Source organism: Lampetra fluviatilis, chromosome 41 (assembly GCF_964198595.1).
Source record: "Lampetra fluviatilis chromosome 41, kcLamFluv1.1, whole genome shotgun sequence".
Classification (NCBI taxonomy): domain Eukaryota; kingdom Metazoa; phylum Chordata; class Hyperoartia; order Petromyzontiformes; family Petromyzontidae; genus Lampetra; species Lampetra fluviatilis.
The window spans coordinates 10,859,431-10,881,053 of NC_136315.1; the positions used below are offsets into that span (position 1 = coordinate 10,859,431).

Below are 21,623 nucleotides of genomic sequence, written 5' to 3' on the forward strand. Positions count from 1 at the left end.
AGGGTGAGTGGTGAGGGTGAGTGTTGAGGTTGAGTGGTGAGGGTTAGTGGAGAGTGGTGAGGGTGAGTGGTGATTGGTCAGTGGTGATTGGTGAGGATGAGTGGTGAGTAGTGAGGGTGAGTGGTGAGCGTGAGTGGTGGTTGTGACAGTGAGTGGTGAGTGGTGAGGGTGAGTGGTGAGGCTGAATGGTGAGTTGAATGGTGAGAGTGAGTGGTGAGGGAGAGTGGAAAGTGGTTAGTGGTGAGGGTGAGTGGTGAGGGAGAGTGGTGAGGGTTAGTGGTGAGTGGTGAGGGTGAGTGGTGAGGGTGAGTGGTGATTGGTGAGTGGTGAGGGTGAGTGGTGAGGGTGAGTGGTGAGGGAGATTGGTGAGTTGTGAGGGTGAATGGTGAGGGTGAGTAGTGAGTGGTGAGTGTGAGTGGTGAGTGATGAGGATGAGTGGTGAGGGTGAGCTGTGAGTGGTGAATAGTGAGGGTGAGTGGTGAGTACAGTCAAAATGCACTGCTGTAATCATAGCAGGTACCACCACCACCACAGTATGTACTGATGTCATCATCGCAGGTACCACCACACTCGGTATGCACTGCTGTAATCATAGCAGGTTCCACCACAATATGCACTTCTGTAATCATAGCAGGTTCCACCACAATATGCACTGCTGTAATCATAACAGGTACCAACACAGCAGTATGCACTGCTGTAATCATAGCAGATACCACCACAGCAGTATGCACTGCTGTAATCATAGCAGGTACCACCACAATATGCACTACTGTAATCATAGCAGGTACCACCACCATATGCACTACTGTAATCATAGCAGGTACCACCACAATATGCACTGCTGTAATTATAGCAGGTACCAACACAGTATGTACTGCTGTAATAATAGCAGGTACCACCAGTCAGTATGCACTGCTGTAGTGATAGCAGGTACCACCTCAGTCGGTATACACTGCTGTAGTGATAGTAGATACTGCTATCGAGTTGGTAGATACTGCTATATAGAGTTAGTAGATACTAAAACAGTCAGTATATACCACTACAGTCAGTCAATACTGCTACAGTCAGTATATACTACTATACAGTCAGTACATACTACCACGGTGAGTAGCTACTAGAGTCAGTAGATACTATTATAGAGTGAGTAGATACTGCTATAGAATTAGTAGTTACTACTATAGTTAGTGGATACTATAGAGTCAGCAGATACTATACAGTTAGTCGTTACGACTATATAGTCGGTAGATACCAGAGGTGGGACAAAGTTATTGTTATGCAAGTCCAAGTCGAGTCGCAAGTCATCAAATTCATGACTCGAGTCTGACTCGAGTCCAAGTCACATGACTCGAGTCCACATCTCATAGGTGGGACAAAGTCATTGTTATGCAAGTCCAAGTCGAGTCGCAAGTCATCAAATTCATGACTCGAGTCTGACTCGAGTCCAAGTCACATGACTCGAGTCCACACCTCTGGTAGATACTACTGTCGGCCCAGTAAATACTACTATGGTCAGTAGTTACTACAGTCACTAAATACTACTACACAGTCAGTAGCTACTACTGGCTCAGTAGATACTACGGTACAGTCAGTAGATACTACTAGAGTAAATAGATACTACTTCCTCTGTTGTATGTAAGGTGTGTAGGTATATATACGTACGAGGGGTAAATATATTTCTTGAGGGGGGGGCCCACAATTTTCGGAAACCTTTAACATCAACTATTTACCCCACACTTTCTACAACTTTTTGGACTTGTGCAAGCCTCTTATATATTTGTTGGTATAGAAATGTACAAACGGCCCACCGGGCTTTGACAATACCTTAGTATCTGTGTATATATATGTAAGGTTTTTAAGAAATATATTTTTCACCCGGGCAACGCCGGGTACTTCCGCTAGTACTCTATAAAAGCCTGCAATGGTTTTTGATTATATTTATTCATCAGTCTTTTATCAGAGCTGATCTACACCGTGGTAAATGACCTCCCTTCATGTGTTTATAGGCAAGGACCCTGTATCTCACAAAATAATCATAAAGTGTTGTCGGCGAGAATACAGGCAGACCTTGCTTAACGATCAAGATACGTTCCTGGAAATGTGAGCACGAATCGAATCGGCCTAAAAGAGGGTAATTTTACCATTGTGTAGTGACTCAACTCGGAGGCAGTAAGACTTGGAGGCACTTCTTTATTTAACAAGCACGTGGGTGCACACTATTGTCGTTGGCACTACCTAGAACAGTTGGTAGGCTGTCTGACTAGCAGCGCCCCGGGATAGTGAAAACGACGAGATGAATGGTGACGACGACGAGATGGTGACGATAGACTTGAGCAGCACGACGGGGGATCCCACTTCCAGCAAGAGCCACGAGGCCCCCCACAGGTGCCCCTCTTCTACTCTTAGCGTGGCCTCGCTCCGCCCTGGCCACGCCCCCTTTCTGGAACTTACTACTGGAACTTACTACTGGCTTCCCGAGGCTTGTGTGACTTTTCACCAAGATGGCCCCCTCTCGTGTATATCATGGCCTGCTGACTTAAGTACTGCCGTACACCACAGTTCCCCTTTTTCGCCAGCAGCCAGTGCTATGCCACTACAATTGTATACGTGGGGATGCGTTCCTGGAATTATTTATTTTGTATGAGCAAGATATGAGAGCTGCATTGGGGTATCGGTAACAGCTCTAATACAGATAAACATTTTATAATAATAAATTATTATAATCACATTAGGGTTAGTGCATTGTCTTTGAGTTGTGCACCTTTTGGCGTCATCTGGTCGAACACCGTATGACTAGGCTCTAAGGAAAGCTGTCTCTGGTGTGGACCAATCAATTTCAAGGACAATGCATATATTACCAGTATTGTGGTTAAAGTAAACATGATTCCTTGTAAAAAGGTTTCAGTTTTGTTGCCAGAAAAAAAAAGAAAAAAACTATTTTGTATATGTTTCTTGAAGTTATTCGTTCTAACAACTTCTAAGTGGTTGAGGCTCATCTTCCATGCTAAACTGCAGTGGGCTCTCATCCGCCATCGGCGAGACATACTTTAGGATCTTCTCCGACAGAAAATGAGGGTTTTTTGCATCTGCAGTATCTGTACACAAAACACACAATGCATTTCAGTTGTCAAGCAGTATTTAAAAACTATTATGTTAACAAATATATGAAATGCTCATAATTATAGTATTTCAATTGTTCTCTGTTTGCATACGAGTGCAATAATTATCATCCTACATCCATTTGACACTTCTGTACATTTATTTTCCTGTAAATTATTTTTGTTTATTTTACAACGAATATAGCTAACGTTCATGACAGAAACTTTACTGATTCATCCTTGTACAGTATTTTAGATTTATTCAATACAATTGTTTTAGTTCTGATTTCTATTTGGTTGATTTCAGTCAGATTTCACAGTTGTAGTACTTGTTTTCATTTGCTTGCTTTTGTCTCGCAAATCAGACTCTTTCTGTCCCCCCGAGTTCCTGCCTGACCAAACAAAATAAACTTGAACTATTGAAACTAAACTTTTTTTATTTTACGAGGTAAGACCCACTGAGCTATATAGTTCTTTTTCAGAAGCGACCTGGCCACAAATGATAGCTTAACAAAGTGGCTTACGATGTGGAAATTTAGAGCAGCCAAATAATCTAAACGCATGTATCTAAATGTGGAGGGGAAAACCAGAGGACCCAGAGAAAAATCCACACGACCACAGGGAGAGAGACACGCAAACTCCAAATCTACAGGCGTCAGGGATGGGATCGAACCCACGACCTCTTGCATACCAGGCGAGGTAGTTCACATTTCGCCACTGTGGCGCCCATAATGTGTAAGGCCTTGCCCATGAACCCAAGTGACAATGCTAATGTAAGGTGTATATTCACCATCGTAAAGCACCAGCTGGACTTTGTTTCGGATGTCAATGTCACTTTGGATAATATCTTTTAGAGTGCAGTAGAACAGCTTGGCCTGCTCCAAGCGATCATCAGCGCTGAAACCTTTAGGAGTCTGGTTTGAAATGTCCAGCAGGGAGCGCAGTGGTGTAGCAAACTCCATCACGATGTAGTGCTCCTGCAGGCAAAATCATATCTGAACTTAGCCAATAAACCATGAAGAACGATACGGACATTCATGTCTGAGTGTCAAATAAACATGTACTACAACAACAACTTACATTTATATACACTTCGTCAGGATGTAAAAATTCACAAAAAAGATCCAATAATCATGACCCCCCACATAAACGTGAATGAGTCGTCCCGCTAAAGCAGGGGTTAGCAACCAAAATAACAAGAGCTTTTTTTTCGAATTCGGTGTGCATGAATACAAGACGGTGGTCCTTAATAAATAACGTTACGATGCAGTCCATAAAGAGCCACATCCGGCTCTGGAGCCGCAGGTTTCTGATTTCTGCGCTCAACTTTATAAACCTTTAAACTGCATATCCCTATTACAGAGGCATCTGAATGTTATGTAGCTGGTAGGTGAAACGTACCACATTTTGGGCATCCAACACCCTGTGCACCGTGTGCTTAAAGCTGCGCATTGAGACGCCACCGCGGTTCCGCTGAATCTCAGGTAAGTTGCCATCGACGCTTATGTGTTGATCCTGTTCAGAAAACGTGTTCGTCACATGGCAGCTCAGCGGCAGGAGGATGAACAGCTTTTGCGTGCTCGCTGTAAACGTCCGTCCTGCACGTGTGTATTGTTTCAGTTTGACATCGAGTTCTGTAACAAAAAACGAAAAATCATGCACATGTGGAGAGGAAATTCAAGCGCCTTTCCCAGCCCACTCTGGTCATAGGTCACAGGGAAGCACCGGCCAATAGCCACCGGGAATGATTGACAGGCCAAGGAGGGCCAGAGCAAACATGATTGGAGGTAAGCTACGGCAGGAGAAATGAGCGTGAAAGGTTAGATGGTTGGGATATGGGGGCAGAGTAGAATGAGGGAGGAAGGGCAGGGGAAAAGGGAGAAAGAGTGGGGGGCGGACAGGGAATTCTGGGTAGAGGAGTCTCGTGCAGTGTGCGTTACCTGTTGGTCATAAATAGAGACCCTTTTTTGAACGCCGCACAAGCCGAATCCCTCCCTTCACGTGCATGGATTCCGCAACGATATCCACTGAGCCTTTGGCCTCGCGAGGTTTTTTATTTGCGGAAATAGAATTTGGTCTCCAAGTCACACAATGAGATGTTACACGTAATTACCCGATTAACTTGCACGCCAAGGATAATCCTTTAAGCGCTGGTTTTATCACCAAGATTTGGACAACTCGTAGATGAGCAGTTCCCAGAAGAGACTCGGGCTTAGTTGAATGCACGTTGCTTTCTCACCTGGCAACACTAGCTTGAGGTATCCAAAGTAGTAAGACCAAGCCAGGCCATGAGCCACATTGAGATTTTTCCTCTCAGATATGTCGGAGATGTCAGCTTTTGATGGGGCCTTCAAAGAGACAATAGTTAAACATATAATGTACAATTAGGGTAATATTAAACTAAACTATTTTAATTTCGATTTAAAGCTTTCGTGACTGCAGGGATTCATATTCTTGGTTCTTTCAGTAAAGTCACGTAGAAGGGAAATAATAAAAATAAAACAATAAAATTCTCATGACGTTTCGATCGCAACACAAGCAATCATCATCAGGTGTGAAAACCACAGCAAGAAAATGTCCTATTTTAACTTGAAGTTTTCGTGACTGCCGGAATCCATACTCTTTGGTTCTTTCGGTAAAGTCACGTAGGTTGAAAAAAAAATCACGACGTTTCTATCGCAACACAAGCAATTGTCTTCAGGTAGAAAGATACAGCAGTAGAACTGCTGAACAAGAAACGGCTTTTGCAACAAGAGACTATATATAGGTTTGAGGTGGGTTGTCACCCAATTGTAAGTAGGCGGGGTCAGAGATGGAAAGGAGTCGCGTCGCCGTACGCACGCACAAACAGCTGCGCCAAAGGAGGATTGGCATGCTGATGCAAATGAATATAATGGGAAATGAGCCCTGTTGTCGCACACAAGCAACGTCATCGTACGCACGCACAGAATCTGCGTTAAAGGTTTGGAACACATCACCGGCAGACGTGGCAAGATCTGAAATCGCTATCCTCAAAAACGCCAAAAAAAACATCAGTAACATCAGCAAGGATGAGTGGTTTGAACTCGCTCAATTAAAAAAGAGAGATATTGTCATCCTCTCAGCCGACAAGAGCAATGCCACTGTCATCATGGATAAAACCACATATAATAACAAAATTCAAGACCTTAATGATGGCAGTTATCTTCTTGGATCTTTCGGTAAAGTCACGTAGAAGGGAAGTAATAAAATAATAAAAATAAAACATAATAAAATAATTCTCACGACGTTTCGGCTACAACGCAAGCAGCCGTCTTCAGGTGAAGAATGAGACACTACCAAGCTAGGAGCTTATATATAAGCTGGGTTGGAGGTGGAAGAGCTCCTAGCTTGGTAGTGTCTCATTCTTCACCTGAAGACGGCTGCTTGCGTTGTAGCCGAAACGTCGTGAGAATTATTTTATTTTATTATGTTTTATTTTTATTATTTTATTACTTCCCTTCTACGTGACTTTACCGAAAGATCCAAGAAGATGAATCCCTGCAGTCACGAAAGCTTTAAATCGAAAGATGGCAGTTATACCAAAATCAACAGAGATCCTACCAACCGCCTGGCCAAAAAAACCAACAATATCATCACCAATTCGACTTCCCTAATCGAACCGACCAAAACGCTCTTTCTAAAACCTTCGGCTGCTGGACCACCCAGATTTTATGGCCTTCCAAAAATACATAAAGAAGGTACTCCACTCCGTCCTATTGTATCCACCATTAATTCACCCACCTACAAACTGGACGGATTTCTGTATGAGACCCTGCTTCCATTCACGGGCAAGACCACCTCAGCAGTACTTAATTCAGCTCACTTGGTTGCTCTAATCAAGGACATCTCACTGTCTCGGGATGATTTGCTTGTCAGTTTCGGTGTAGTCTCTCTGTTCACCAAGGTACCTGTGCCTGACACCATTGCAATCATTGAAGACTTGGTTCAACAGGGACTGAATTCTGATGTGCTTACTTTGGTGAGGCACTGCCTTACCAACATTTACTTCACCTGGAATGGTACATTCTACAAACAAGAGGAAGGTACCCCAATGGGTTCTCCCTTATCGCCAGTGGTAGCAAATGTTTTCATGGAGAAATTTGAAACAGATGCCATCCTGACATCCACCCTATGTCCTTCCTTGTGGAAAAGATACGTAGATGACACGTTCGTCATCTGGCCACATGGCCAGACAGCACTGGACCAATTTTTAAACCACATCAATTCCATATGTAGTGAGTCCAACTGAGTCACAGACGCTATGTTGGGAGCAACACTATTTATTCACGTAACAATACGTAACATAATACAACCTACGCTCGGGTCTCGTATGCCCATCTAACCACGCTACGGCAGAACTAGACACGGTTCGCTATCCCGGTCCGGACCACAAGCTGGGTCCCGGACTTCGTGGCTCGAGGCTTCTTCTCCCCGATGTGGATCTTCGAACACCAACACTTGAAGAACCCCGAGCTGCTCACGGAGCTCTCATTATATGCCCCCGGGCTGGGGCTGGCTCCGCCCTTAGCCCCGCCCACCTTCCAGGCCTCTCGAGCTCCCTCTCGAATGTTCCCGAGAGCCCCTCGGAACCACGTGACCGCCCCTCGGCCCCAGTCCACCGGTGGGCCCCCTCCAGCATCGTCCTGTCACGTGACAACAGGTCAGCCAGAGTATCATGCTCCAGGGTAACCCTGGCTGGCTGACGCTCGCTCTCGCTCCCTCACTGAGAGCTGGCACCGCACACGGCTCGCAGTGCCTCCGTGCTAACCAGCGCTCACCCAACCACCGCTAATGTTGGTACTGCAGCCCGCAATCCGAGCGGCCCGTAATGACATTACCGGCCGTGACTTCGCAAGTCCCGGCACCACACAGTGACAAGTAAAGTCACTACACATACACCAATCCATCAAATTCACAATGGAAGTGGAAAATGAAGGCAAGCTACTATTCCTGGATGTTTTAATCGAGAAGAGACCTGATGGCTTGTTGGAACATTCTGTCTACAGGAAAGCCACCCACACGGATTCCTTTCTAAAGCCTGATTCCCACCACCATCCAGCCCAGAAGAAATCCCTCGTCAAAACACGACACCATAGGGCACGTTGCATCTCCGACCAGCAACACCTAGCCAGTGAGCTGGAGCACGTACACCAAACCCTCAAGATGATTGGATATTCAAACCGCACAATCCGAAAAACTGTATTACCAACTATGGCGAGAAAGCCATCTGAGGACCAAATCAAACCCTCACCTTGCCATACATAGTAGGTGTCACCAAAAATATTTCCAAAATCTTGAACAAACACAAGATCCAGGTTCAATTCAACACAGTACACAAAATCCGTGATTTGATCCCATCTGTGAAGGATGCGATTCCTGACATGCAATACCCTGGTGTCTACAGACTAAGTTGTATTTGCGGTAGCAGTTACATCGGGGAAACGAAACAACATGTCTCGGACCGTGTTCGCGAACACAAGGCAGATTTGAAACACGGCAGAACCAATACTTCTGCAGTGGCTGATCATTGTTATAATGCAGTGGGCTCGCACGATATAGTTTTTTTCCGAGACCAAGGTACTCAAAGATTTGTCCATGAAGCCATCCAGATATATAAACAGACACAATTTCAATCGAGAAGATGGGTACAAACTGAGCAATCATTGGATGTTATTAACCAGGTAAGTTATAACTTGCTGTGATGTTTCCATCCTTCCTGCCGTTTAGCAGTTATTTCCGACTCTGAATTCTCACTGGCACGGCCACCGTTATGGTGGTTCTCTGGCGTTGATACGCTGGCCTCTCACTGTGCAGCAGCCAACGCCGCAGCTTGTGTTTCCCACGAGGTGGCGCTATGCCCGGTCTTCTGACACAGACATGCTATCTTCACTAACAGCCACCGCTGCCCGCTTTTGCCTCGATGTAACAGTAGCTCTCGCTGTTCAATAGGCTGCATGTCTCTCCCATTAACGCAGCTATTGTACCTGCGTGCGGCGACGGTGCTCGTGTGCGACGACGGGGCTCATTTTCCCATTGTGCTCGTTTGCATTAACATGCCAATCCTCCTTTGACGCGGTTGCTGTGCGTACTACGACGGTGCTCGTGTGCGACGACGGGGATCATTTCCCATTGTACTCGTTTGCATTAACATGCCAATCCTCTTGTTGGTTCTTTCGGTAAAGTCACGTAGAATGGAAATAATAAAATAATAAAAATAAAACATAATAAAATGATTCTCACGACGTTTCGGCTACAACGCAAGCAGCCGTCCTCAGGTGAAGAATGAACAGGTCTGATTTATGTTCACGGATGAAGTCCGATACATGTCGTTTGGTTAAAGTGTGATTTGTAGAGTGTCTTGTCTAACTGATCTAGTTCGAATTATTTTATGTTTTTTATTTTTATTTTATTATTTCCATTCTACGTGACTTTACCGAAAGAACCAAGAAGATGAATCCCTGCAGTCACGAAAGCTTTAAATCGAAATTTAATCGCCACTACGGGGTGGAATTCCACAAAACTTTAAGATCTTTCAACAAACTCTGGGATAAGAAGGCTGAGCTAATCGAGTCTCTCACCTTTCTTAAGAGATGCCGCGACTCTAAGGTAATACCAATCGCATTTACACTAACCTCTGGTGCTGTAACTTCTTCTAATGCTAAACGAATTCTGTCTAGAACTAGCTTGGCTCTTATCTCTGAGAAAATCAGACTTACGCGCACTGAACTAGATCAGTTAGACAAGACACTCTACAAATCACAATTAAACCAAACGACATGTCTCGGACCGCATCCGTGAACATAAAGCAGACCTGTTCATTCTTCACCTGAGGACGGCTGCTTGCGTTGTAGCCGAAACGTCGTGAGAATTATTTTATTATGCTTTATTTTTATTATTTTATTATTTCCATTCTACGTGACTTTACCGAAAGAACCAAGAAGATGAATCCCTGCAGTCACGAAAGCTTTAAATCGAAATGCCAATCCTCCTTTAATGCAGCTTATTCCTACCTACATGACTTTACCGAAAGAACCAAAGAGTATAAACTATATTATTTAAACTATAAACTTTTTTTATTTGAAGCTTTCGTGACTGCAGGAATCCATACTCTTTGGTTCTTTCGGTAAAGTCACGTAAGTATAAAATAAAATAAATCACGACGTTTCGGGTGCAACACAAGTGTTCGTCATCAGGTGGGAAAGCATGATCTGCTGCTAGGCAGACTGTATTAAAAGGTTTGAAATGGGTGTAGCCCAAGGGTCATAAAGAAGTGGGCGGGGCTAGTGATGTTAATGTGAGAAATTAGCATGTAAATGTAAGATCGGAGAGCTGCCTCCTCGACAAGGGCACGGAAGTGGCTATGTTAATGTGAAAGATTAGCATATTAATGTGAAATCGAAGAGTGGTGCAATCCAAAGCGGCCTCCTCGACGAGGGTATGGAAGTGGCTATGTTAATGTGAGAGATTAGCATGTTAATGTAAAATCGAAGAGTGGTGCAATCCAAAGGCATGAGATTGCAACCCAAAGGGTACAATCCAAAGGTCATGTGAGCATGAGAGTGCAATCTAAAGGCATGACGGACGCTTGTGTTGCGCCAGATACGTCGTGATTTTTTAAAATTTTATACCTACGTGACTTTACCGAAAGAACCAAAGAGTATATACACTTTTTATTTTACCAGTTAAGGCCCACTGAGCTATATAACTATTTTTCAGAAGCTACCTGGCCACGCATGATAGCTCAACGAAGTGGCTTAATACCTGATCATTTATAGCAGCCAAATACTCTAATCGCGACCACGGGAAGAGAGACATGCAAACTCCAAATATCCAGCAGGCGTCAGGGTCGGGATCGAACCCACGACTTCCTTCATACCAGGCGAGAGAGTAAACATCTTTCCACGGTGGTGCCCATTATTACATGGGGCCTACATTGTGGGTCGCAAAAATCTGTCAAAACTTGACCCCTCCCTGTACGCACGCGTACTTTTTACACCCCCCCACCACCTGCGTACGTATGCTTGACACCCACCCCCGCATCCTATAAAACGGCCGATATTTAATCCACGCAGAAACGATCAAGGATTAATAATATTAACGTGTTTAAGCAAACAGATAGTCCACCGCTGGCTGCATTAAATAATGAAGTTGCGTACCTTGGCCACTTATTTTGCTGAGCTGCGTGATAGCTAGCAGACAGGGGTATGTGACATACAAGTGACCCCTCTCCCACAGTCCTACTTCTCCCGGTAGTACTTGTCTGACAGCTGAAGAAACTGAACTGTGGCTCATTTGAAGGCCAATGTAGACAGATTTATTATTGTCGAGGCTTCACCCCTCCCCCCGTTTCCTATGCGTATGTACATTGTCAGTAGACCCCCATACACAAGCGTACGCATTTGAGTTAATCCCCCCTCCATGCGTACGTACTAAATGGATGGCCCCTTACCACAACTCTGCTCCCAACGCCTGAGCTCCACACCTTCACCAACTTGTGATGTGGGGTCAAATAAACGCCACCACCTACACAGTGTGGGGAGGCCCTCGTCCAGCAGTGGGTTGACAAAATGGCTACACGTCGACATTTTAAACTGAACCAAAACTGAGCAGAAAAGCCATATTTTTTTCCGTGATTCATCTTCTTGGTTCTTTCGGTATAGTCACGTAGAATGGAAACAATAAAAATAATAAAATAAAGCATAATAAAATAATTCTCACGACGTTTCGGCTACAACGCAAGCAGCCGTCTTCAGGTGAAGAATGAAACACTGCCAAGCTTGGAGCGTATATATAAGCTGGGTTGGAGGTGGAAGAAGAGCGCCTTGACAAAATAATTTGCATATCAAGATGAATTTAGCATATTATGGGATATATGCTAAATTTATTGATATGCACATTATTTTGTCAAGGCGCTCTTCTTCCACCTCCAACCCAGCTTATATATACGCTTATACGCTTGTAGCCATCTCTTGTAAGTGGCTGGCTGAGATGCCATCTGTTAAGGCGATGCAAAGGTAATCCAAAGTCTAAGAATAGGAAAAGCGCCGGCCAGACATTATCTCCCAATCTAACTGCTGAGAGTGGCATTTGTCTACAGACTGCCATATGACAAAAACACAAGTGTCTGGACCACAACATGGGTTTTGCAAGATTGAAAGGAATATCTGGTGGTCACCCTCTTTAAGAAGGGGGACCATACTGGTTGTAACATCTCTGATGTATTGATCTGGTTAAGGCCTATGTTACCTTCAACAGGTGAAGGCTCTGGGTTGTTCTGTGCTTTTGGGGTCCGTGACTGCTCACAATCACTAAGGACCTTCATGATGGTGAGCAGGCACAGGTAAAGCTGCTTGGCCGGGAGTTAAGAGCCATTCCCTGTTTAATTTGGGGTGTGATTGGAATGTTCTCTGGCTCCCACGTTATTTAACCGCTTTTTTGACCACGTAATTCAAGCTTTCAATGGCTGTACCATTTTTATTTGGAACAGATAAAATGGGAGGCTAATCGATGCCTGAGTTGTGGTCATGGGATGGCTCCCTATTGGCCAACCATGTTATGTATGCTGATGATCTAGCAATTGCTGCTCACTCTTGGGAGTTGGAGGCTCTGATGTTGAACCTGAAGCATGGCACTAAGAGATGGGGCCCTTACCATCCGTCCCACCAAAACTAAGCACCTGCCTGGATATTTTGTGTCATTCAACACTCCACTGCCTGGACTTCCCATGAGTGATGGGGCAGTTGTGGAGAGTGGATACATTTACATACCTGGGTAGTGTGCTTATGAGCAGTTCTGGTTTGGCAGCAAAGGTATCACTCCAAATCAGTTGAACGGCATTATCTTTTCATCAGCTGCGTAACACTGTGCGGCAGTTACCCGGCCTATCATTTCACACAAAGCTTCAGGTCTTCTCGGCCAAAGTTAGTCCCTCCCTTATCTATGCTTGCAAAACAAAGACCCTCTGAACGAACATCTGTGCCGGTTTTAACATTCAGGCTGGCCTGCATACGATCCATCCTGGGTTTAAACAGATTGAATTGTGTGACGAGCTCATAGATCCTTGAAAGATCTGGACACATTCCCATCCGTGAGCTCCTCCGGCAGGCGAGGCTGCATTTGATGGGTCATGTAGCCCACATACCCAGCCACCGCATATCCAAGCAGCTTCAGTTTTGTCGGATAGAGGGGGCTAATCGGGCATGGCATGACCTACAAAAGAGATGGGCTGATGTAGTACAGGAGGATGAAGATCTGCGTGGACTTGCCGATGAATGGTACCAGTGGTATCAAGATCGACTCTAGGAAGGAGGCTCGTGAGGACATTACTAGGCAGCTGGAGGCAGTCGCCCTCTAACAACAGCGGAAAGCAGAGGAGCAATGCTCATGGCAGTGATCAGAGCACCGGGTGGCTAAAACGCAACACGTTTGTACAGTAGGAGGAACAGGTGGTGCATCTGCCAGTCATCTCAGTATTTGACACTTCATGTGGCCACAGTGCACTTATCCTGGTACAAGCACCATGGTGCTGTCACTGCAACTTTGTGGCAAATGTTTTTTTTTGTTGAGTGGGTTTGGATTAGACATGCTCTTTAACGAACCTCAACCCCTTCCCTTCCCACAAGCTAAAGTTACACCTTACCACTGTACCCAGTAACATAAATCATCAACTACTGATTATTTGACAAAAAGCAATCAGTTATCCCAATTACTCAAAACACGTGGTAATCACCCACCACTACCCACCGCCCCTCCCTTATCGCGCCTCCCAGCCATCCCCCACCACTAACGTATTACCAAAATACATTAAATATACTGTTTGGTTCTTTCAGTAAAGTCACGGAGGTATAAAATAAAATAAATCACGTTTAGATCGCAACACAAGCGGTCGTCCTCAGGCGGAAAAAATAGAATCCAGCAGTGGAACTGCTGAACTAGCGAGAGAGCAGCTACAACAAGGCTATATATGTGGCGATGGGCAAGCAAGCGGGGTCTGAGCTGGAAAGGGATTCCACTCCCGGACGCAAGCACCTCAGTTGTGTTAATGGGGGAGATTAGGGAGAGAGGAATTAGGGAGGGAGATTAGCATGAATGAGCTTCCGTCGTCGCATAAGAGTATCATGCCCGCATATGCGCACAACAGCAGTGTTAATGAGAGATTACCATCATGAGAGTGCAATCCAAAGGACATGTGAACATGAGAGGTGCAATCCAAAGGACATATGAGCACCTCTCAGGCTCACATACCCTCGAAACGTCGTATTCTATTATTTATTTTATTTTCTTTCTAAATGACTTTACTGAAAGAACCAAAGAGCAAGTAAAGAGTCCTTAAGGAATATGGCACATCTAACGAGGTTCAATGCAGCTGAATGCACAATCTGGCCTACCTGGGGTTTCGCTGTGCGTTTAACAATGCAAACACACGCAGGGCATTGAGCACTCACATGAAATTCTAACAGGAAGAGCACGCAGTGTGTGAAGATGGAGACCATCATGTGGAAGATGATCGTGGTCCGTGGAGTTTCTCTTTCCTCCTCTGCGTTTATTGCGAAAAAGATAACGATAGCCGGTACAAACACCAACACCGTCTTGGTGAACGGCAGTTTCAGTGAGCTCTGAATCACGTTGTACCACTTGTTTCTGTACCTGCACACAACAACAAATATTGATAAGGCACACAGGTGTGTATGAGCACAACGCAGAAGGTAACTGAGCAGAACCATCAGATTGTTAATTTTGTGACTGAGAATAATGACCCCTTTTTCCTAACAGATGGGTTTTTTTTAAATCAATAAAGACATGTCACTCAAAGCCAATGAAACAATGGGACATTTGGAAAATTATATGACATCACAAAATGCAAGACGGACATAGAGACCTTCAAATAAAGCCCAGATTAGATACCGAGACGTAGGACTAAGGACCCAATTCATGCACACTTTGTCAATGCTCTCCTACATGTTTTTGCACCAATTCACTAGGCAAAATGGTTGGGAGGTCCATCTACCCAGCAGCATCGACCCACCCACGAATCATATGTTATAGGAGGGCCAAAGGCATCATGCCATAAAGCTCCAAAGTGAGCCGAGCAGATTAATCAGGTTCTAACCCACCAATAACAAACACATGAATGTGTATGGTTCCATTATTTGCAAGAGCAGGTGTGTTCCGTGAACCCATGCACGGCTTCTACATTGGCGAAGCCAGGCACAGCCAATATCAGCAGTACTCCTTTGTCGTTGCTTGCTTTAGCCCGATCCTGCAGCTCTTCCATAGTGGACAGCTGGCCGCTTACACGTCAAGATTCCTTGAGTAGTTGTATAAACTGCGGTGGATAACGTCACTATTAAAGAGGGCAGAGTGTGGCCAACAACGCACCCAGCTGCTGTAGCAACCCAGCCCAGTGCACCAAGCACGGTACTCATCAGTGGTGCAGTAAGTATATTATCAGCTCAGGGGGTGCGGCAAACACAGTCAGGTTGGGCCCCAATGTTTGATTCGTCTCGCACAGTCGGACATAGGCTATATATCTTGCCTAACATTTTCATAAAATAAATTTAAACCGCGTTTTAAATACGTTTTTGTTCTTTTACACTGCTGTTGAAAACATATCTCATGGTGGTCGTCAAGAGTGCACCAACTCGTTGTTTTGGCCACCAGGAGGGGCCAAGGCACCCCCTGCCCCCACGCGAGTTACGCTACTGGTACTCAATGAAGACTATACAGACCTGTCGGACGCCACTCGCCACCAATGCACATGGCCAGCCTTCAAACCTTACTCGAGTCCAGCTGCGAGAGGTTTGACCAGTAAGAAGCCACCCCCTTCACCGCACCGGGCATTCTGCAAGCACAGCTGCATAATGCTTCTTGAGGACTCTTGTCCAGATGCACGGCTGCCCAAATAAATTAAGCCGTCACCTACAGTATTTTCAATCTTGACTTGAAGCTTTCGTGACTGCAGGAATCCATACTCTTTGGTTCTTTCGGTAAAGTCACATAGGTATAAAATAAAACAAATCACGACGTTTCGATCGCAACACAAGCGGTCGTTCTCAGGCGGAAAAATATAATCCAGCAGTGGAACTGCTGAACTAACGAGAGAGCAGCTACAACAAGGTTATATATGTGGCAATGGGCAAGCAAGTGGGGTCTGAGCTGGAAAGGAATTCCACCCCCTGACGTAAATACCTCAGTTGTATTCTTGGTTCTTTCGGTAAAGTCACGTGGAAGGGAAATAATAAAATAATAAAAATATAAAACAAAAAAATTCTCACGACATTTCGACTGCAACACAAGCTATCATCATCAGGTAATGATTGCTTGTGTTTCAGTCAAAACATCGTGATAATTTTTATTGTTTTATAATTGTTATATTTAATTATTTCCCTTCTACGTGACTTTACCGAAAGAACCAAGAATATGAATGCCTGCAGTCACGAAATCTTTCAATCACCTCAGCTGTGTTAATGTGGGATTAGGGAGGGAGATTTGCATGATGAGCCTATGCGGCAACGGAAGCTCAAGAACCAAAATAATTCGTAAGGTGAAGCTATCATAACTTCCACTGAAAATAAGCATACACTATTGTCCAAGTACAGTAATACAGATGCTGCAAACTATAACACTAACGTGTCTTTCACATTGACACGTGGCAATAACGCCAAGATTCCTTGAGAAATAATTACCTGGTTTTGAGATGCTTCCTCTCCTCCATGAAGTAGAAGATGCTTGTAATAGTGGTCGTTATTATCTGAAGAATGAAAGCCTGAGAAAAGGCTTGGATTACAATAATCGGGTCATCTCTGAAGAAAAAAAGGGTGACTACCAAAACGAGGAATAAAATGACCGTTGCAGCATATTGCTTTATGTGTCCGCGCGGGGCTGGAATCATGTCGAAGTTCTCCTCCGTATCCATGTGTTCAGACGCTTTATCTCAAATCCTGTGCAAAAGTAACATTGTTAGGGAAAGCACAATGAGTGAGCACACGTGTGTGCTGTACAGTGCAGGGTGGTGCATATATCTTGTGACCCAAAATTAATTGGCCCCTCACGTTATTTTCTTTGCATATTCATGTCTGTTGAAATAAACGTCACTTTAAAAAAATCTAGTTTTACAGAATAGAATTGGGGTCACAAGACATCTGGACCAACCTGTACAGTGCTGACTCAATATGGCGGAGCCCTGCATTTTTCCAATAATGTTCTACTGCCGGAAACCCCGAGACAGCTCATCTGATAAGAGTTGTAACGGCTCTCAGGGTCTCAAGTTGGCGTTTATTGTTTTACCGGGTGAGAACTTAAAATATCAGGATTAGTCTCATTTGCAAGAGTTACCTTGGTCACCAAATTTAAAATAAGAAATCACGTGAACATGAAGGACAGTAACGAAGAAACTAAACAAATGTTTGAGTAAAAACAACTGCATCCCAGAGGGTTAGAACTTATATCTGTCACCTCCTTTTCAGTGCCTACCTTATTACAGACCAATTCAGACCATATTGGTCAACCCGTACCCTTATAAATCTGAACGTTCAAATATGAGACAGACATACGTAGTGAAATGATAAATATGTAGCCAAGAGGCAAAGATGGAGTTAAATGATGAGATGACTAGTGTTCATGTTAATTAGCTTGTGAATAGATCTCAGAGCTAAGATCTCAAAGCCCTGATCTAAAAGGCTCAGATAACAAAAATGTGTTGTGATACGTTGGCAGTGGTGCATAAGCACAGATTTTAAAAAAACATGATCAACTAGCGGTGAGTACCCGGCGTTGCCCGGGCGAAAAAGGCAGACACATGTAGTTAAACACGCAAATCCATTCATACACAAAAAATAGAATTACACGCACAAATGGACTCTCACATACATACATAAACTGAACAACAACCGCCATTCGCCACTAAGTGGCGGTGACGTCACAACAACGCTTGTGCCAGGCTATGTGCACCTTGAGGCCATGTTAAGTGTCGAACGCCCGCTGGCAAGAGGTCACGGGGCAAACCCAGATGGCATAGGTCGACTGACTGAGACGACTGGCTGATGCAGCGCCTGTGGCCCCTACTGTGGCAACTTTCTGTGCTTTAGCCACCCGGTGATATGCTGGTGCGTCGTGTCTCTCTGCTGCAGGTGCGGTGTGTAAACATCGCCACTAGGAAGACAAAAGGGCGTGGAGCTGACCACCCAACCGCCTCGTGTGCCGTCTCGGCCTTCATAGGTGCTACTCGCTCACAGCACTTGCCCCAGCACAGTCTGTTGAGGCTATATGGGGGGATCTTTGTCTTTGCTCCTGAGTAAGTGAACCTCCCTTCACACACTTCCACACCCTTACAGGCGACGCACGTGATGGTGAAGGTAGTGACACCTGCCCTTTAACGAACCCCCCTGGCTTTTCCATTCGAATAATCGATCATTCGACCAAAGTAATCGCGATTACTTAATGCGGGTAATCCCTCGATTTACGAACGTCCGGTTTGCGAAAACGCAATAAAAAATGTATGTCCACATAACGACATTGAATTTCCGCGTAAACGAAATGTGACCTGTGCACGCACCACGCGATCAACAAACAAGAAGCACCCGGAAGGCTGCGGCGTCGTCCAGCGGACAGCGTCACAGTGTCGCTGTAGTGCAGCAGTGTCGCCTCCACGTCGCCTTGCCAGTCACGACAACATGCAGTAGATATCTTGGGGAGTTCCCCGAAAAGGCTTAAGAGAAGCGCGGAAGGTCGTGAAAAAGTGTGATTGTTTGACGTGTAAGGCAGTTCCTTCCAGTGAAGAGGGGCGAGGAGAGAGGAAGAGCAAACCCAAGACTGTGCACACGATGGGGTAACACCACTGTCCTCGGCCTACTGTGAAGCGCACGGGGGAAGGCCGTCTCGCCCCCCTCCCCCCCGACCTATGCCTCATCCTTGACCGGCTGCGCGCCGCCACTCGCTCATCAACGCAGCCGCGCCCTGCCGACACCGCGCAGCAGCTGTGCGACCCCTTCACCGGCGCACGAGACAGCAACAGCTGCGTTGGTGTCGCGCACGCGCACTTGCGCGCGGCGAGGCTCGCGTCTCACCACGTGCTGAGGCTGTTGTTTTGCGTGGCTCCTACCGCGGTGGCGACGAGACGCGCGGTGTGTTCCGTGCGTTGATCTTCTTACGCACCGCACGCAGCCAACCGCGCTAGGTATGGTGCGGGCGGGTGAGGACAACGAAACACAAGCAGTTCTAAAGAAACGAGTTTTCAATTCTAGATTTGAAGCTTTCGTGACTGCAATGATTCATATTCTTAGGTTTTTTTCGGTAAAGTCACGTAGGTAAAACATTAAAAAGTAAAATAAAAATCACGACGTTTCGGAGGCAACACAAGCTTCCGTCTTCAGGTGGTACCGTCACAGCCACGACAGCTGTATCAAGTAAATGAGTTTTTATTTTACTTTTTAATGTTTTTACCTACAAGACTTTACCGAAAAAACCTAAGACTACGAGTCTTCTATCTTAGATAATTAAAAATTGTCTAATGACGTCAATACCGTGGGGGCCCACACCCACACGCATGACGTCACTACGGGTGCATGCGGGAATGACGTCACGGCCGGGTCGGGTGGGTCTGGAGGCCGTGGGTCAGTACCGCGGGGGTCGCGTGAGGCCGCGGCGCTCTGGCTGAACCCGGCTGGGATGAAGACGCCTCGTGAAGAGAAGAGTCAAGCCTCAAGTCAGCGTGGCCAAGCAGCAGCCCTCCTGGCTTGGTCACGTGAGTCGTGTCAGTGTGTCGGTGTTAGCGAGCGTCAGTGTGTGCTAGCGAGGATAGGACGGGGGTCACCACCCTATGTGCCGTGTCATCACGTGTTGAGTAATAAAGTGTTGCCTCCCAAATTCGGTGTGTGCGCCTCTATCGAACCATTTCAATTGCATAGCTCCAGTGGCGTCCTCATACCGGAAAGAAGAGCGTTTGAGACGACGTCAGAAGCGCACCTGCAAGCGCGCGATACACGCGGTGACCGCCTTTGTTTGATGGTCAACCAAAAGCCGCTGCTACTGCGAGTATGACAGGTCGGCGGTGGTGGAGTGTCTCTGCTGGTCACACGGAGTGATAGTGGTGGGGTGTCTGCCGCTCACACGCATCGCCTTTCTCACAGTGCTCCCGTCGCTGTTCCCCAATGGGAGCTTGCGCCAAACGTCATGACGGAACCACGCAGCCCCGCGCGTTGACCAATCAGGACACGACGCGCCATGAGCAGGTGTGTGGGCGCGCGGCGTGGATTCACACGGCCCCCGCCACTCGAACGTGGAATTTCCGAGTCTTTAATTTCGAATGGGCAACACTTGCTCACGGCGGCCACTGGCGATTCTACTCACTCTACAGAGAGGCGAGGGCCAGAGTACAGGACGGGCCTTGCCGAGGCGTTGTGCCCCATGCCAATTCTGGCAGCACTTGTATTGCATTCGTGTACAGTAATTGTCGGAAAAAATATTGAATTGCACCAATAGGGAGGGGTCCTACCTCTTTTCCCACCTGCCCTTCTAACGAGTAATGCTGGTCATAAATTAAACCCATATTGTTAATTTCCAAATCTGGAATCTTGCCAAATTATGTTTTAAATCATATGTAATGCATACCTGTCAACCCATACGGTTTACCTGTATTCTTGTACAGGGAAATAGAGTTTTCAGGTCCATACGGCGTACAGCCGTTTCAATACGGGAAAAACTAATTTTCATAATCAACGTTTTTGGGTTTAGATCGCGTTATTTATAAATGTGTCGTAACCCTCCACCACCTGACACGGCCAATCAGTAAAAAAGTGGCACGTTGACAAAAAGACAAATAGTTCACTGCTTTAGCCCACCGGTGTGTTGAAACGTGAAACCACAACGTTTCCAATTTGAGTACGACGTTTCGCTGGTAATTGCGGTTTTTAAGTTTTATTCAGTATCTCGGCGGTGACAACAAACCGAAAAACAAACCGAAACCCGAGGGGGCGCCCCCTCACTCGCGCCCTAAAGGTCCCGCTCAGTCACCGACCCATCCTCTGGGCCGGGATCACCCGTGCCACAGCATCGGAGGGGAAGCCTCCCCTTCCAGCCACGCACACCTTCACCCCCGGATGCCGGCGAGGACCTCCCACCCCCCCCCCCCCGCCCTAGCCCACCCTGGGCAGCGGCCACTTCCATCGTTCCCTTGCGGCCTCGCGCCCCATTTTCCCTTGGTCCATCTCTACCACCCTTTCCAACAGTCTCCTCGCAGCATAGCATGTCTCCAACGGGGACGTCAGGGACCCCTCCAGCCCCTTCTTTCGCGCTTTCCACAGCGCCTCTTTCGTCGCTCCTATTACAGCCCACACCCGGTCCCTGTCCTCCCTCCCCACCCCCCGCAGCTCTCCCCACATGACGTCCCGTGCCGTCACCCTTGATAGAGCGAAACGGGCCAGCAACGGCTTACTCCTCCTCCAGACTTCCTGGGCGAAAGGGCACGCCACCATCACATGCGCCGCAGTTTCATCCGCGTTGCAGCCCCTC

At 46.2% G+C, this 21,623-nt stretch overlaps 1 protein-coding gene across 3 annotated transcripts; it reads right to left on the reverse strand.

Annotated features, from left to right (window-relative positions):
* Positions 1-2,188: 2,188 nt before the first annotated feature.
* On the reverse strand, positions 2,189-19,529 carry STING1 (stimulator of interferon response cGAMP interactor 1). 3 transcript variants are annotated; one of them, XM_078875558.1, is made up of 7 exons: positions 19,216-19,529; positions 16,802-17,056; positions 14,561-14,762; positions 5,335-5,443; positions 4,497-4,729; positions 3,886-4,072; positions 2,189-3,092 (listed from the first exon to the last, which is right to left on the reverse strand). In XM_078875558.1, the coding sequence occupies exons 2-7, from the start codon at positions 17,029-17,031 to the stop codon at positions 2,965-2,967; spliced, it is 1,089 nt and encodes a 362-aa protein (XP_078731684.1). In that variant the 5' UTR covers positions 17,032-17,056; positions 19,216-19,529; the 3' UTR covers positions 2,189-2,964. The 3 variants fall into 3 exon arrangements, with proteins under 3 accessions (XP_078731684.1, XP_078731683.1, XP_078731682.1); XM_078875557.1 differs by having other exon boundaries at positions 19,181-19,529; XM_078875556.1 differs by having other exon boundaries at positions 18,670-19,529.
* Positions 19,530-21,623: the final 2,094 nt, after the last annotated feature.

Coding starts and splice junctions, on each gene's coding strand:
- STING1 (XM_078875558.1), bottom strand. CDS start 17,031: ATGGATACGGAGGAGAACTTCGACATGATTCCAGCCCCGCGCGGACAC. Junction 4,073..4,496: donor TGTTGGATGCCCAAAATGTG/GTACGTTTCACC, acceptor TTTTGCCTGCAG/GAGCACTACATCGTGATGGA. Junction 3,093..3,885: donor CCAGCTGGTGCTTTACGATG/GTGAATATACAC, acceptor TTTTGTGTACAG/ATACTGCAGATGCAAAAAAC.